The following is a 17,413-nucleotide window of genomic DNA, read 5'->3' as shown; positions in this document are numbered from 1 at the left end:
TTCAAGAATGTTTTTATTTCAAGTTTGAACTCGGATAGCAAATGACAAAAGAAATATTTCTTTTGTGTCACATTATTGTAAATGAGCAATTTTCTTAGGTTTTTCTTGTACGAGTTCTTGCCAAATTTTGCCAGATTTCATCACTCTACGTCAAAGGAAAGTATCCTATAGGTTTTAATGAGTTAGTTTGCTAGTATCAAAATATGTGACGTAAATGGTCGTAGCTATTGATTGCATTGACTTAGAAGCTTATGTATTTTACATCACCAAAGAACTAAAGACCTTATTATGTGACACAAATTTCAACGTGATGCATGTACCCGTTCCCGAGAAAAAGGGTTTTGGACAGTCGGATGGACGGACAGACGGTCAAACGGACAAGAAAGTGATCCTATAAGAGTTCCGTTTTTACGGATTCTGGTTGTGTTGTTGTAGTATTCAGTCCCGAGACTGGTTTGATGCAGCTCTCCATGCTACTATGTCCTGTGGAAACCTCTTAATCTCCGAATAACTACTACAACCTCCATTCTCCAGAATCTGTGTAGTGTATTCATCTCTTGGACTCCTCCTAAGATATTTACCCTCCACGCTTCCCTCCAGTACTAATGGGCGATCCCCTGATGCCTCAGAACGTGTCCTATCAACCGATTCCTTCTTCTAGTCAAGTTGTCACAAATTCCTCTTCTCTCCAGTTCTATTCAGTACCTCCTCATTAATTACGTGATGTACCCATCTAATAGCACCACATTTCGAAAGCTTCTGTTCTCTTCTTGTCCGAACTGTTTGTCGTCCATGTTTCACTTCCATACATGGCTACACGCCATATAAATACTTTCAGAAAAGACTTCCTGTCACTGAAGTCTGTACTCCATGTTAGCAAATTTATCTACTGCAGAAAGGTTTTCCTTACCATAACCAGACTACATTTTATATCCTCTCTACTCAGACCATCATCAGTTATTTTGCTCCCCAAATAGAAAAACTCCTTTACTACTTTAAGCGTCTCATTTCCAAATCTAATGCCCTTAGCATCACTCGACTTAATTCGACTACATTCCATCATCCTCGTTTTGCTTTTGTTGATGTTCATCTTATATCTTCCTTTCAAGACACTGTCCATTCCGTTCAACTGCTCTTCCAAGTCCTTTGCTGTCTCTGACAGAATTACAATGTCATCGGCAAACCTCAAAGTTTTTATTTCTTCTCCATGGATTTTAATTCCTATTCCAAATTTTTCATTTATTTCCTTTACTGCTTGCTCAATATAAAGACTGAATAACACTGGAGATAGGCTACAAACCTGTTCACTCCTTTTCCAACTACTTCTTCCCTTTCATGCCCTTCGACTGGTACAACTGTCATCTGGTTTCTGCACAAATTATAAATAGCCTTTCGCTCCCTGTGTTTTACCCCTGCCACCTTTAGAATTTGAAAGAGAGTTATCCAGTCAACATTGTCAAAAGCTTTCTCTAAGTCTACAAATGATAGAAACGTAGGTTTGTCTTTCCTTAGCCTGTCTGCTAAGGTAAGTCGAAGAGTCAGTATTGCCTCGCGTCTTCCAACATTTCTACGGAATCCAAACTGATTTTCTAAGAGGACAGCTTCTACCAGTTTTTCCGTTCGTCTGCAAGTAATTCTTGTTAGTATTTTGCAGCCGTGAGTCATGAAACTGATAGTTTGGTAATTTGCACACCTGTCAACACCTGCTTTCTTTGGTATTAAAATTATTACCTTTTTCTTGAAGTCTGAGGGTATTTCGCCTGTCTCATACATTTTGTTCACCATATGGAAGAGTTTTATCTTGACTGGCTCCCCCAACGCTGTCAGTAGTTCTACTGGAACGTTGTCCACTCCCGGGGCCTTGTTTCGACTTAGTGCTCTGTCAAATACTTCCCACATCATATCTCCCATTTGATCTTCATCTACGACTTCTTCCATTTCCATAGAATTGCCCTCAAGTACATCGCTCTTGTATGGACCCTCTATATACTCCTTCCCCTATCTGCTTTCCTTCTTTGCTTAGAACTGGTTTTCCATCTGAGCTCTTGATATTCATACAAGTGGTTCTCTTTTCTCCAAAGGTCTCTCTAATTTTCCTGTAGGCACTATCTATCTTACCCCCTAGTGATACGTGCTTCTGCTTCCTTGCATTTGTCCTCAAGCCATTCCTGATTAGCCATTTTGCACTTCCTATCGATCCCATTTTTGATACGTTTGTATTCCTTTTTTCCTGCTTCATTTACTGAGTTTTTATATTTTCTCATTTCATCAATTAAATTAACCAAGGATTTCTACTAGCCATTGTCTTTTTACCTACTAGATCCTCTGCTGCCTTCACTATTCCATCTCTCAAAGCTACACATTCTTCTTCCACTGTATTTCTGTCCCCTGTTGTTGTCAATCGTACCCTAATACTCTCTCTAAAGCTCTCTGTAACCTCTTGTTACTTTAGTTTATTCAAGTCCCACATCCTTAAATGCCTACTTTTCTGCATTCTCGTCAGTTTTAATCTACAGTTCATAACCAACAAATTGTGGTCAGAGTCCACATCTTCCCCCAGAAATGTCTTAGAATTTAAAACCTGGTTCCTAAATCTGTCTCACAGTTATATAATCTATCCGAATTCTTCCAGTGTCTCCAGGCTTCCTCCATGCATATAACCTTCTTTCATGATTCTTATACCAAGTGTTAGCTATGATTGGATTATGTTCTGTGCAAAATTCTATCAGGTGGCTTCCTCCTCCATTACTAACCTCCAGTCCATATTCACCCACTACTTTTCCTTCTCTTCCTTTTCGAACAAACGCTTTCCATGACTATTAAATTTTCGTCTCCCTTAACTATCTGAATAATTTCTTTTATTGCATCATACATTTCTTCAATCTCTTCATCAACTTGGAGCTAGTTGTCACATAAACTTGTACTACCGTGATAGGCATGGGCTTCGTGTCTGTCTTGGCTACAAGAATATGTTCACTATGCTGTTCATAATACCTTATCCACGATCCCATTTTTTTATTCATTACTAAACCCACTCCTGCATACCGTAGTTTGATTTTGTATTTATAACTCTGTATTCACCTGACCAGAATCCTTGTTCCTCCTGCCACCGAATTTCACTAATTCCCACTATATCTAACTTTAACCTATACATTTTCCTTTTTAAATTTTCTAACCTACTTGCCCTATTAAGGGGAGGTACAGATCCCTAAAAACTGATCCAAGACTAATTTTCTCTTTTTTCTCTTTCGCTTTGATTGTTATACGCCGAATTCTAGCACCATAGTCTCCATATCTTGAGATTATCGGCCATTCCGTTCATCATCAGTTACATTTGTTTGACCACACTTGGAGCGTTCGTGCCACCTAATCACTTCATCATATCATAGTGCCTTGTTGCCGCACACTTTCACCAACGTAGCACGGATTGTTGAGGCGTTGTTTCCCTTTGAAACGCAGCAAACGAACTAGCGCAGAACACTCCATCTGTGAACCGCCCGTTTTATGTGCCTTCTGTAGCGACGTACCATGGCACTGTGGCGCGGCGATGTCAAATGTGTACAAAGTCTGCAGCCATGTATCTGAAAAGCAAACAACAACTTAATTACATGGCGTGATAAATATAATTTTATGACTGCACCTCATATATCAAGCGATATATGTTTAGCAGGAATTAGACACGAATACAGAATTATTACAAATTGCTAGACCGTTTCATAACGCAATACCACTTCAGCATAATCACTAATAAGCAAGTTCAACGATTTTACATGGATTCACTCTATGATAGTCTCGTATACAACAAGAGAAATGTTTGTGTGCAGTAGACCACCTCCACAAAGTCTGGTATTCTGCTCTTTGTGGCTATGGTATTCATGCCCAGTGATCCCCAAATCGTTGAGGTCAGAATTATCCAGACGGAATACACGGAGTTCTCTGACATAGGAAATCAGTGCTCGGAAATCAAGATGCTTGGCGGTACAATGTCCCGAATGAGCAGTGTGTGTCACGTACGCCGGCCGGACTGGCCGAGCGGTTCTAGGCGCTACAGTCTGAAGCCGGCGACCGCTACGGTCGCAGGTTCGAATCCTGCCTCGGGCATGGATGTGTGTGATGTCCTTAGGTTAGTTAGGTTTAAGTAGTTCTAAGTTCTAGGGGACTGATGACCTCAGCAGTTAAGTCCCATAGTGCTCAGAGCCATCGGAACCATCGTCACGTACGTATTTGTAAAGTTATTTCGCTTCATAACAAACAGCTGCTTGCCGCATCGTCACTGGTGCCAGTATATTGAACAAGAAAAAAAATACGCTGTCATTTGGGATGTTTTTCTTTTATTTAATGTTGTCGGTATTAGATGTACATACATCCTGCTAGCTACATATTTTATCATTAGTACGTATAATAACTGTAACAAATGTATATGAGCACAAGAAAAGTTTATATTAGTGGGTAATTATACTTGTAGTCTACAATTTCTTAAAAAGTCAACAGTATTTTACAATTTTTTGCATTTTGTGGTGGGAGGACAGTGGTGATATTAGTAGAGCCTTGATGTTCCAGTTTGCGTACACACACACACACACACACACACACACACACACACACACACACACACACTGCCGAGTTCGGCGTCAGTCTGTGCTGAGCTGCTGTCACGTAAACGTGGTGACGTCAACTGATTATCCCGCCAAGTGCGAATTCTGATGCGTTTTTCGTTTCTTGCGAGCAGAAATGAATATTGCAGCAGAAATTCGTAGAAGAATGCACTGGGAGCATGGAAAAACTTTTAGTGATAGTGTTGTGCATAAATGGGCTTGGAAATTTTAAGATAGCCGTATTGATGTGCGTGATGAAGGGGTCAAGGACTGTCGGTACAGACGACCTTGTTCAACGACATGAACTGATAAGAGAAAAACCATATCCACCACATGTACTTTATCTGTACAATTAGCAGAGGTTTCAAGATGTTCTCTGTACTTTATCGTTACGGAATGTCAAAACTCATTTCAGTTATTTGGAACAACATTTTATGAAAAAGATATTGGAAAGCTTGTCCACAGCTAAGACAAATGCCTCAGCCATTACAATGATTATGTCAAAACGTAACCATAAATGTATATAAATTTCAGTAATAAAAATAATTTTTGTATACACTTGGCTTTATGACCTGTTGTACTTGCTGATTCCCATACCAGTCACGTGAACAGCACATGTGATTTAAATAGCGTTTATGCTGATCAGCATGAATGAGTTTGAGTGTGTCTAACGTGTGTCCTGTTGAAGCGATCAATAAAGTTTCTATGACAAAAACGCATATTTAACAAGGAAACTAAATACCGTCTGCTCCATGTCCAGTCCATAATCCACAATCTTCTGGTAACGGAGCAGCGTGCACGTTACAATTCTGGCAGCTTCTCTGCCATCATAATTTTACCCACTTTTCTTTCCCCGTGTTGTATGTCCTCACATTGCAGATATCCTGTAGAGAGGTGGTCTGAGATACAGGAATATGTCGTCTACATGTTGAAACTGTTCAACAGCTGGTGGTAGAAACATTTCAATTTCAGCAGTACGTACACCCCTTTTTATATTGTGAACTGTTCCAAATATCGAAACGAGGTTTTGGCTGATAACAGATAAACGTCCACATAACACTGATGTATGGGTAATACCCTTTTCCTGTTATTAACCCTGTTATTAACCCTGTTATTGACCACCGAGGTGGCACAGTAGCTAACACACTGCGCTCGCATTCGAGAGGACGGTAGTTCACATCTGTGTTTAGCCATCCAGGTTTTCTGTGATTTCCCTACATCGCTCCACTCAAATGCCAGGATGGTTCATTTGAAGGAGCACGGACGATTTCTTTCCCCATCTTTGGAAAAACCGAGCTTGTGCTCCATCACTAAAAACTTCATTATCGACGTGACTTTAAACCTACTCTTCTTTCCTTCCTTCTTTCTGAGATATTGAAGCAAGTATGATTTTTAAAATGGAATATATGGACTGGTACACTTGCCTAATACCGTGTAGGGCCCCCACGAGCACGCAGAAATGCCGCAACACGACATGGCGTGGACTTGACTAAGATCTGAGGTAGTGCTAGAGGGAACTGACACCATGAATCCTGCAGGGCTGCCCATAAAGCCGTAGGTGTAGGAGGGGGTGGAGATCTCTTCTGAACATCACGTTGCAAGCCATCCCAAATATGCTCACTAATGTTCATGACTGGGGACTTTGGTGGCTACCGGAAGTGTTTAAACTCAGAACAGTGTTTCTGGAGTTCTCTGTAGCAATTCTGGACGTGTGGGGTGTGTCATTGTCCTGCTGGAATTGCCCAAGTTCGTCGGAATGCGCAATGGACACGAATGAATGCAGGTGATCAGACAGCGTGCTTACGTCAGGGGTCCCATATCACTCCAACTGCACACGCCCCACACCGTTACAGAGCCTCCACCAGCTTGAACAGTCACTGCTGACATGCAGGATCCATGGATTCATGAGGTTGCCTCCATACCCGTACACATCCATCCGCTCGATACAATCTGAAACGAGGTGAAAGGGGGTATAGCTCAGTCGTAGAGCATTCGACTGCAGACCGAGAGGTCCCCGGTTCAATCCCGGGTGCCCCCTTCATTTTGCTCTACACACCGGAAGCAGCTACTAGGGTAGCAGAGTACGTGTGGCGTGCACACGGGGGTTTTTTAGGTTAGAGGGACCCCCCCTTGGGCGAAACGATAAAATACCTGACGGCTTACCAGAGAGGACATTATCATCGTTGATAAAGAACGTCCGTCCTCAGAGACCAAAAACAGGAAAAGTCAACGTAATATTGGTAAACTGCAGGAGTATCCAGGGCAAGGTTCCTGAATTAGTATCTCTTATTGAAGGAAATAGTGCGCATATAGTATAAGGAACGGAAAGTTGGTTAAAACCGGAAGTGAACAGTAACGAAATCCTAGACACAGAATGGAATATATACCGCAAGGATAGGATAAACGCCAATGGTGGAGTAGTATTTATAGCAGTAAAGAATTCAATAATATCCAGTGAAGTTATTAGCGAATGCGAATGTGAAATAATCTGGGTTAAGATAAGTATCAAAGGTGGGTCAGATATGATAGTCGGATGCTTCTATAGATCACCTGCATCAGCAACCGTAGTAGTTGAGCGCCTCAGAGAGAACCTGCAGAACGTCGTGAAGAAGTTTCGTGATCATACTATTGTAATAGGGGGAGACTTCAATCTACCAGGTATAGAATGGGATAGTCACACAATCAGAACTGGAGCCAGGGACAGAGACTCTTGTGACATTATCCTGACTGCCTTGTCCGAGAATTACTTCGAGCAGATAGTTAGAGAACCAACTCGTGAAGCTAACGTTTTAGGCCTCATAGCAACAAATAGACCGGAACTTTTCGACTCCGTGAATGTAGAAGAGGGTATCAGTGATCATAAGTCAGTGGTTGCATCAATGACTACAAGTGTAATAAGAAATGCCAAGAAAGGAAGGAAAATATATTTGCTTAACAAGAGTGATAGGGCACAAATCGCAGAATATCTGAGTGACCACCATCAAACGTTCATTTCTGAGGAAGAGGATGTGGAACAAAAATGGAAAAAATTGAGGAACATCGTCCAGTACGCCTTAGATAAGTTCGTATCGACTAAGGTCCAAAGCGAGGGGAAAGATCCACCGTGGTATAACAATCATGTACGAAAGGTACTACGGAAACAAAGAAAGCTTCATCATAGGTTTAAGAGTAGTCGAATCATAGCTGATAAGGAAAAGCTGAACGAAGCGAAAAAGAGCGTAAAGAGAGCAATGAGAGAAGCATTCAACGAATTCGAACATAAAACATTGGCAAACAATCTAAACAAGAACCCTAAAAAGTTTTGGTCATATGTAAAATCGGTAAGCGGATCTAAATCCCCTATTCAGTCACTCGTTGACCACGATGGCACCGAAACAGAGGACGACCGAAGAAAGGCAGAAATACTGAATTCAGTGTTCCGAAACTGTTTCACTGCGGAAAATCGTAACACGGTCCCTGACTTCAGCCGTCGCACGGACGCCAAAATGGAAAATATTGAAATAAACGATATCGGAATTGAAAAACAACTGCTATCACTTAGTAGCGGAAAAGCATCCGGACCAGACGAGATACCCTTAAGATTCTACAGTGATTATGCTAAAGAACTTGCCCCCTTTCTATCAGCAATTTATCGTAGATCGCTGGAAGAACGTAAAGTACCTAGCGACTGGAAGAAAGCGCAGGTCGTTCCCATTTTCAAGAAGGGTCGTAAATCAGATGCGAATAATTATAGGCCTATTTCGCTTACGTCAATCTGTTGTAGAATAATGGAACATGTTTTGTGTTCTCGTATTATGACGTTCTTAGATAATACAAATCTCCTTCATCATAACCAACATGGATTCCGCAAACAGAGATCATGTGAAACTCAGCTCGCCCTATTTGCCCAAGAATTTCACAGTGCCGTAGACACTGGCGAGCAGATTGATGCCGTATTCCTGGACTTCAGGAAGGCATTTGATACGGTTCCGCACTTACGTTTAGTGAAAAAAATACGAGCTTACGGAATATCGGACCAGGTTTGTGATTGGATTCAGGATTTCCTAGAAGAAAGAACACAACATGTCATTCTTAACGGTTCAAAATCTGCAGATGTAGAGGTAATTTCGGGAGTACCGCAGGGAAGCGTGATAGGACCTTTATTGTTTACAATATACATAAATGACTTATTTGACAACATCGGTAGCTCCGTGAGGCTATTTGCAGATGACGCGGTTGTCTACAAGAAAGTAGCAACATCAGAAGACTCGTACGTACTCCAGGAGGACCTGCAGAGGATTAATGCATGGTGCGACAGCTGGCAGCTTTCCCTAAACGTAGATAAATGTAATATAATGCGCATACATAGGGGCAGAAATCCATTCCAGTACGATTATGCCATAGGTGGTAAATCATTGGAAGCGGTAACGACCGTAAAATACTTAGGAGTTACTATCCGGAGCGATCTGAAGTGGAATGATCACATCAAACAAATAGTGGGAAAAGCAGGCGCCAGGTTAAGATTCATAGGAAGAATTCTAAGAAAATGTGACTCATCGACGAAAGAAGTAGCTTACAAAACGCTTGTTCGTCCGATTCTTGAGTATTGCTCATCAGTATGGGACCCTTACCAGGTTGGATTAATAGAAGAGATAGACATGATCCAGCGAAAAGCAGCGCGATTCGTCATGGGGACATTTAGTCAGCGCGAGAGCGTTACGGAGATGCTGAACAAGCTCCAGTGGCGGACACTTCAAGAAAGGCGTTACGCAATACGGAGAGGTTTATTATCGAAATTACGAGAGAGCACATTCCGGGAAGAGATGGGCAACATATTAATACCGCCCACATATATCTCGCGTAATGATCACAACGAAAAGATCCGAGAAATTAGAGCAAATACGGAGACTTACAAGCAGTCGTTCTTCCCACGCACAATTCGTGAATGGAACAGGGAAGGGGGGATCAGATAGTGGTACAATAAGTACCCTCCGCCACACACCGTAAGGTGGCTCGCGGAGTATAGATGTAGATGTAGATGTAGGTTCGTCCGACCAGACAACATGTTTCCAATCAACAGTCCAATGTCGGTGCTGAAGGACCCTGGTGAGGCGTAAAGCTTTTGCGTCGTGTGGTTATCAACGGTACACGAGTGGACCTTCGGCTCCGAAAGCCCATATCGATGATATTTCGTTGAATGTATCGCACGCTGACATTTTTTGATGGCCCAACATAGAAATCCGCAGCAATTTGTGGAAGGGTTGCACTTTTGTCACGTTGAACGATTCTCTTAAGTGATCATTGGTCTCATTCTTGGAGGGTCTTTTTCCGGCCGCAGTGATGTCGGACATTTGATGTTTTACCGGATTCTTGATATTCACGGAACACTTGTGAAATAGTCATACGGGAAAATCCCCACTTGAACGCTCCTCGGAGGTGCTGTGCCCCATCCGTGCGCCTATTATAACTACACTTTTAAACTCACTTAAATCTTGATAACGTGTCGTTGTAGCAGCAATAATTCATCTGACAACTACGCCAGACACTTGTTGTCTTATGTAGGCGTTGCCGACCGCAGCGCCGTATTCTGCGTGTTTACATATCTCTGTATTTGAATACGCACCCCTATATGAGTTTCTTTGTAGCTTCAGTCTATACAGCTCTCGTTAATGTTGGAGTAGAATTTTTTCACAGAAGTGTCTCAGAAATATACTGAAGTTAAAAAGGCAACGTGGTCTGAATCCGATAGTGTGGTGTAAACTTCAAGACTCCGTCTTTTTACACATCAGGAATACAGGACTATGCTACTAACGTAACACGTAATTCTTTTTGGCCCTACTTTGACAGAGGTACAGTGTCAGCTACCTTTGTTGTTATCAGACCTCTGTGCTAACTTCTAGTGTATCGGAAAGGGCTTACGAGATCTCCTTCAAATGGGTGTGCATACTCATGTTTGTTATGGGAACAAGTAAACAGTCGAGAAACTTGCAGTTGCAGAGCCAAGCATTAAAGCCAGACGTGGCGCTGTTTACTCTGTAATAGCTGATTCCGGCCACCTTATCATCCACTTTCAGCAAATATCTCTGATATTTATGTGAAAAGTTTCAACGACTACACTAACAAGCGTTGTACCACTTTCTTCACATTTTCAATAGCTTTCGAATGCCTCTAAGATCGAGCATTGTTCCATAAAAAAATTACTTCTCTATCTCCGTTGATTCAGAAGTAAATTAGTATTACCCAAACAGCAAAATCACGTTCACCTCAGCTTACTGTTATTAAAAAAAAAAAAACTCATTTCGATATCTTAAACCTCGCACAAAATAAAAGGAGTCCAAATTTTAGGTGGTTTCAAGTGCATATGGGTCATTAGATTAGGCTAAAGAATGCATTTTGAGGGAATACTTCTGATATTCTGGGCAGGCTCCCTCCATCGCACTGCTGAATTGAATTTTTTGCCCAGTGAGTTTGGAGCAATTTAGTCTGAATTGTTCCAGTGCCTGACTACGTACAGTGCTTAGATCGCCGTAAACTTCAAATTATTACTGACGTCGTTGACTTTGATGGTGTAATCATTTTAAGTGGGACTGTTTAAATCTCACAACAATAGCTTTATTATCTGAGTCACCTTTAAATAAATTTTCCAATAGTCTGTGAGTAAAATATTGTTGCAATGCTGTGACAGAAACAGCCCTGTAATTTCTTGGTTTCGTCCTCGGGATCCAAAAATTTACTCATGATTTGTAATGATTTGTAAATTAGGTGAAGGAAACAAAAAAATTCCTTTTCTCAAGTAATACGATTTCTACACAATTCTTTGATTAATTTTCAGCATTTAAGCAAGATACAGAAATGCTAGGTCACTTCACATATTGAAGCATAGAGAAAAAGAAAAAGATACCTATATAAAACAACAGCTGAACTCGTGACTTCGAAATGTACGTTAGCAAAATTAAAACGCCATTGAAAATGCGATACACTAAGTTTTTTTATTAAGTTTTCCTGATATTTGTTTCGTCTAGGTGATTTGTGTGTATTAAGTATGGGCTCAGTAATTTTTGACAAACGTCTCTAAGGAAAAAATTCTGTTATAACATTTCCTGTATGAGGCAAATGTTGAGGTTCTGGTGCCACTCCGGCTCATAGTTTGAATCTGCCACGAATTTTAAGCATCCAGTGGGGAGTGCTGAGGTGAGTTTTGATGTTTTTCTGTAAACTGTTTCAGTTTCTCTCTTAAGGCTGTGATTATCATCAGGACGTTAGTGTTCATAAGAAAACGAGTTGAATTTGCTGCATGATATTTCTGTGTATCAGTTTTGTTTGGTAAAGTGAAACCTGCAAATGGTTCACAAAATTTTTATAACAACGGATTGCACCCACAAGTCGTGCTGTCGTCCAGATTAATTTTTAACCCTCGTCTTCCCGTTGTATCGAATTAATTCGCCCCTGCAACTATGCAACCCGATCGCAAGGTGTGCAATGCCTACTGCTGTCCCACCTTCCCGGATATACTGTATTGTATCAACGAATTACATACATGTATTGACGTACAGATAGAGTTGCACTCTACCAAACTATAGTTCTGTAGTTTTGGTACATACATTAATGACGTAATGAATGTTAGGATTACCAGTAATATTCGTAGGTAAAGAAACATAAATGAATGTCTAACAGAGAAAATGGGGCCCGACAACTTCCCTTTGTTTTTTTCTTTGTTCGGTTGGGTGTTTGTTTTCAACTTAATTTGAACCGCACATCACTCAGTGTCAGTCCGTTGTGTACTTTATATCCTCACAGAATAAAAATTGCATTTTATGAAGTAATAAAAATTAGTTGATCGGTTAACTACTGCTCTTGTACACTGTGTGATCAAAAGTATCCTGACACCTGACTGAAAATGACTTAAAAGTTCCTTGGCGCCCTCCATCGATAATGCTGGAGTTCAGTATGATGTTGGCCTACCATTAGCCTTCATCACAGCTACCACTCTCGCAGACATACGTTCAATCAGGTGCTGCAAGGTTTCTTGGGGAATGACAGCCCATTCTTCACGGAGCGCTGCACTGAGGAGAGGTATCAATGTCGGTCGGTGAGGCCTGGCACGAAGTAGGCGTTCCAAAACATCACAAAGGTGTTCTATAGGATTCAGGTCAGGACTCTGTGCAGGCCAGTCCATTACAGGGATGTTATGGTCGTGTCACCACTCCGCCACAGGCCGTGCATTATGAAAAGGTGCTCGATCGTGTTGAAAGATGCAGTCACCATCCCCGAATTGCTCTTCAACAGTGGGAAACAAGAAGGTGCTCAAAACATCAGTGTAGGCCTGTGCTGTGATAGTGACACGCTAAACAACAGTGGGAGCAAGCCCCCTCGATGAAAAACACGACCACACCATAACACCACCGCCTCCGAATTCGTATTTTACTGTTGGCACTGCACACGCTGGCAAATGACTTTAACCGGGCATTCGCCATACCCGCACCTTGCCATCGGATTGCCACATTGTGTACCGTGATTCGTCACTCCACACAACGTATTTCCACTGTTCAATCGTCCAATGTTTACGCTCCTTACACCAAGAGAGGCGTCGTTTGGCATTTACCAATGTGATATGTGGCTTATGAGAAGCCGCTCGACCATGAAATCCAAGTTTTATCACCTCCCGCCTGTCGTAGTACTTGCAGTTGATCCTGATGCAGTTTGGAATTCCTGTGTGATGCTCTGGATATATGTCTATTACACTATACGACCCTTTTCAACTGTCGGCGGAATTTGTCAGTCAACAAACGAGGTCGGCCTGTACGCTCTTGTGCTGTACGTGTCCCTTCACGTTTCCACTTCACTGCTACATCGAAAACAGTGGACCTAGGAGTGTTTAGAAGTGTGAAAATCTCGTGTACAGACGTATGAAACAAGTGACGCCCAGCCATCTGACCACGTTCGATGTCCATGAGTTCCGCGGAGCGCCCCATTCCGCTCTCTTACGATGTCTAATGATAATCAGATCGCTGATATGGAGTACCTGGCAGCAGGTGGCAGCACAATGCACCTAATATGAGATACGTTTTTTTTGGGGGGGGGGGGGAGGGGGGTGTCCTGAAACTTTTGGTCACATAGTGTATGTAACCAGAGCAATTACTTTTGATGCAAGTACATTTTGTATGCACAGGCATAAAATAAGTAAATATAGTTATTTTGTACTGAATAGTACGTTCATTATAGAGTTTCCTGTTATTACTGATAAATGAAAAAACTATTTATGAATAAAAGAAACATGTTTTTTATATAAGTTCGACGGAGTACTGAACCGATGTTTGATACATTTTTGTTTTGCGGTTTTCTTTAACTTGCCTTTTTGTTGAGTAAATTTAGTTTTGTAGAGCTATATGATAAATCTGTATTGTTTTCGTTTATTTTTACTTCTACACTTTTGTGTCTCACGTTACAAATAAACAATTCTCGAATAAAAAATTGAATTAAGATTGACTATTTCAGTTTTGCTGTAAATTCACCAGTTTAGTACTGCAGGGAAGCATGGTGGAGTAAAATCGTAGAGGGAGACCAAGAGATGAATACAGTAAGCAGTTTGAAAAGGATGTATGTTAAAATAGTTATTGGGATATGGTGAGGCTCGCACAGAATAGAGTAACATGGAGAGCTGCATCAATCCGGGTAACACTCGTTTCACAACACTTCCTGCATGTGCGACGTCATTATGACGTCGCGCACAATACCGACGAGGACTTTGTAACCGGCTGAGGGATTTGTAACAAGGAAGGATATGAATGTTATTGCTCCACTATTGACTTGCAGCAATTTAAGCTGTCCTCCTGGTTCCTGCCTAACGCAGCACATGAAAGTCGCCACATGTTGAAGAATAAAGAGCAAATATCTGTAAGAAGAAAGAATACAAATTTCTTTGCAACTCCTTTTAGTCGCAGCATTTAAAGCTGTATTCTTTGGTCTCCGTCTAACCACAGACTGGGAAATCGTGACATATTTCTAAATAAACAGCGGAATGTTTGTGGCAAGGAATAATATGAAAGTGAATGTTCCTCGTTTCACTCGCAGCAATTTCATCTGTGCTCTTAGGCTCCAGCCTAACCACATACTTGGAAGTCGGCACGTACTCAGAAATAACAAGTCCGGTATTTGTGAGAAGGAAGAATATAATTTTTATTGCTGCTCGTTTCAGTCATAGCAATTTAACCGTCCTTCCTAACCACCCATTCGAAAATGGCTAAATATTTATTTCATCCTTCGTTCTCAGATCAGACGGAACGTAAAATGTTGAAATGTGTGTGAAACCCTATGGGACTCAACTGCTAAGGTCATCAGTCCCTAAGCTTACACCCCACTTAACCTAAATTATGCTAAGGACAAACACACACACCCATGCCCGAGGGAGGACTCGTACCTCCGCCGGGACCAGCCGCACAGTCCATGACTGCAGTGCCTCGGACCGCTCGGCTAATCCCGCGCGGCGGGAACGTAAATAACAAAGAATATTGCAGAACATACTTGTATTACATTCATAAGAAAGTCACAGAGTGTGTTAACAAATGCGCACACGAAAAAAATATTTGCATGTGGCGAGATGCGAACAGCCATCTTTCGACTCTACAATCCACGATGTTATCCACTCACGTTATATTCGTGTCATGTCTTGATTGTCATAGTCTCTCTTGATGGCTTATGTCGTTGATGTGCGTTGTTAAGTGACATTTTATGACAATTTTGACGTGCCTGTGAGAAATTTTCGATGCGCCGTTACCTGGAAACGGCACACAGGAAATTATTATTATTATTATTATTTACATTGTATGGCCTTCATTGGACCACTCTAGCCAACTTTATACAAAGAATTTTTCAGTTTCCTATCAGCCCAGTACCTCTTCAAATGGCTGGTTGAAATGGCTCTGAGCACTATGCGACTTAACTTCTGAGGTCATCAGTCCCCTAGAACTTAGAACTACTTAAACGTAACTAACCGAAGGACATCACACACATCCATGCCCGAGGCAGGATTCGAACCTGCGACCGTAGCGGTCGCGCGGTTCCAGATTGTAGCGCCTAGAACCGTTCGGCCACTCCGGCCGGCCCCAGTACCTCTTCATTCTCTCGGATCTCATTCTTCTTTCTTCATCAGAAATCATCCTTCCTATTGTGTGTTTGTTGATTCTCGTTTGCAGTCTGGTTTGTTTGTCTCTGAATTTCCTGATTTTTGTCATTTTTGTTTCTTAGTTCTTCTAATGTAATCTGTAGCTCATCCATATCTTCCTCGATTTCTGTAATCCACTTAATGTTGCACTTATTGTTCAACAATTTTTCTATTATTCTCCTGATGATCCTATTCACGAAATTATAATCCAATAATGTTTCATGTTTAATTTGTAAATTATCGACGATAACAATTCACAGCTGAGAGCACATTCTTTTAGCATGGCATTATCCGTCGATGAATCATTACGTGACAGTTATAGTAATAATTATAATAAATCATTCAAAGAATGAAGTGTTTTCATGAAACTCCGATATCGCGCATCAAGTCTTCCGATATCGCGCATCAAGTCTCGTGAGAGACCGGTATCGAACGCTAACGAAAGTCGATAGCCGTTCATGCGGTTGTCGATATTGCGTGTAACGTCCAAACGACGTCATGCTTGCGGAAAGTCTTGTGAAACGAGTGTTACGCCATCAAACCAGACTTCTAACTGAAGACGACAGCAACAACAATGTTTCTTCAGACTACGATTTTAAGTAAAATAACTGTACGTTAACGTCTTTGAAAACCTGGTAGTCAGACGGTTGTATGTGTGTGTGTGACAGTCGCCGGGGCCGACCATGTCTCGCGCGGGCTGGACCCTGCGCACGCTGCTGCTGGCGCGCGGCGCGGGCGTGCTGCGAGACCACAAGGCGGGCGGCGGGCGAGTGGCCCGGCGCGCCGCCCTCGGCTCCGACCTGGTCGACTGGCTGCTCGGCCTCTCGCCGCAGGTGCACTCGCGCGCCCAGGCCGTCGGCATGTGGCAGGCGCTGCTCGAGGAGGGCGTCGTCGCGCACGGTCAGTGCCAGCACTCTCCCGTCTGTCCCCTCAACTGAGGCGATCCTGCCTTCCTTTGCAAAACTCCCAAAGCTTTGGTTCCCCTCTCCTAGGAAAACTATCTTTTTGTATTTTTTTTCTACACATACATTACTGGCCATTAAAATTGCTACATCACGAAGATGACGTGCTACTGACGCGAAATTCAACCAACAGGAAGAAGATGCTGTGACATGCAAATGATTAGCTTTTCAGAGCATTCACACAAGGTTGGCGCCAATGACGAACCCTACAACGTGCTGACATGAGGAAAGTTCCCAACCAATTTCTCAAACACAAACAGCAGTGGACCGGCGTGCCTGATGAAACGTTGTTGTGATGCCTCGTGTAAGGAGGAGAAATGCGTACCATCACGTTTACGACTTTGATACAGGTCGGATTGTAGCCTATCGCGATAGCGGTTTATGGTATCGCGACATTGTTGCTCGCGTTGGTCGAGATCAAATGACTGTTAGCAGAATATGGAATCGGTGGGTTCAGGAGGGTAATACGGAACGCCGTGCTGGATCCCAACGGCCTCGTATCACTAGCAGTCGAGATGACAGGCATCTTACCCTTATGGCTGTAACGGATCGTGCAGCCACGTCTCGACCCCTGAGTCAACAGACGGGGACGGTCCCAAGACAACAACAATGTGCACGAATAGCTCGACGACGTTTGCTGCAGCATGGACTATCAGCTCGGATACCATGCCTGCGGTTTCCTTTGACGCTGCATCACAGACAGGAGCGCCTGCGAT

At 42.3% G+C, this 17,413-nt stretch overlaps 1 protein-coding gene and 1 non-coding gene across 2 annotated transcripts in view; both read left to right on the top strand.

Annotated features, from left to right (window-relative positions):
• LOC126474865 (rap guanine nucleotide exchange factor 4) overlaps positions 1-17,413 on the top strand; it is a 429,508-nt gene that overhangs the window by 241,616 nt on the left and 170,479 nt on the right. The window contains exon 4 of the mRNA XM_050102345.1: positions 16,404-16,635. Within this exon, the coding sequence (XP_049958302.1) occupies positions 16,404-16,635 (232 nt within the window). The remainder of the gene's footprint in view (positions 1-16,403; positions 16,636-17,413) is intronic.
• Trnac-gca (transfer RNA cysteine (anticodon GCA)) lies at positions 6,562-6,633 on the top strand. Its single transcript has one exon. It is a non-coding gene; the product is annotated as a tRNA-Cys (tRNA).

The sequence above is a fragment of the Schistocerca serialis genome, chromosome 4 (genome assembly GCF_023864345.2).
Source record: "Schistocerca serialis cubense isolate TAMUIC-IGC-003099 chromosome 4, iqSchSeri2.2, whole genome shotgun sequence".
Classification (NCBI taxonomy): domain Eukaryota; kingdom Metazoa; phylum Arthropoda; class Insecta; order Orthoptera; family Acrididae; genus Schistocerca; species Schistocerca serialis.
Note: the sequence above shows the minus strand (reverse complement) of the source record. Positions and strands in the feature narration are given on the sequence as shown.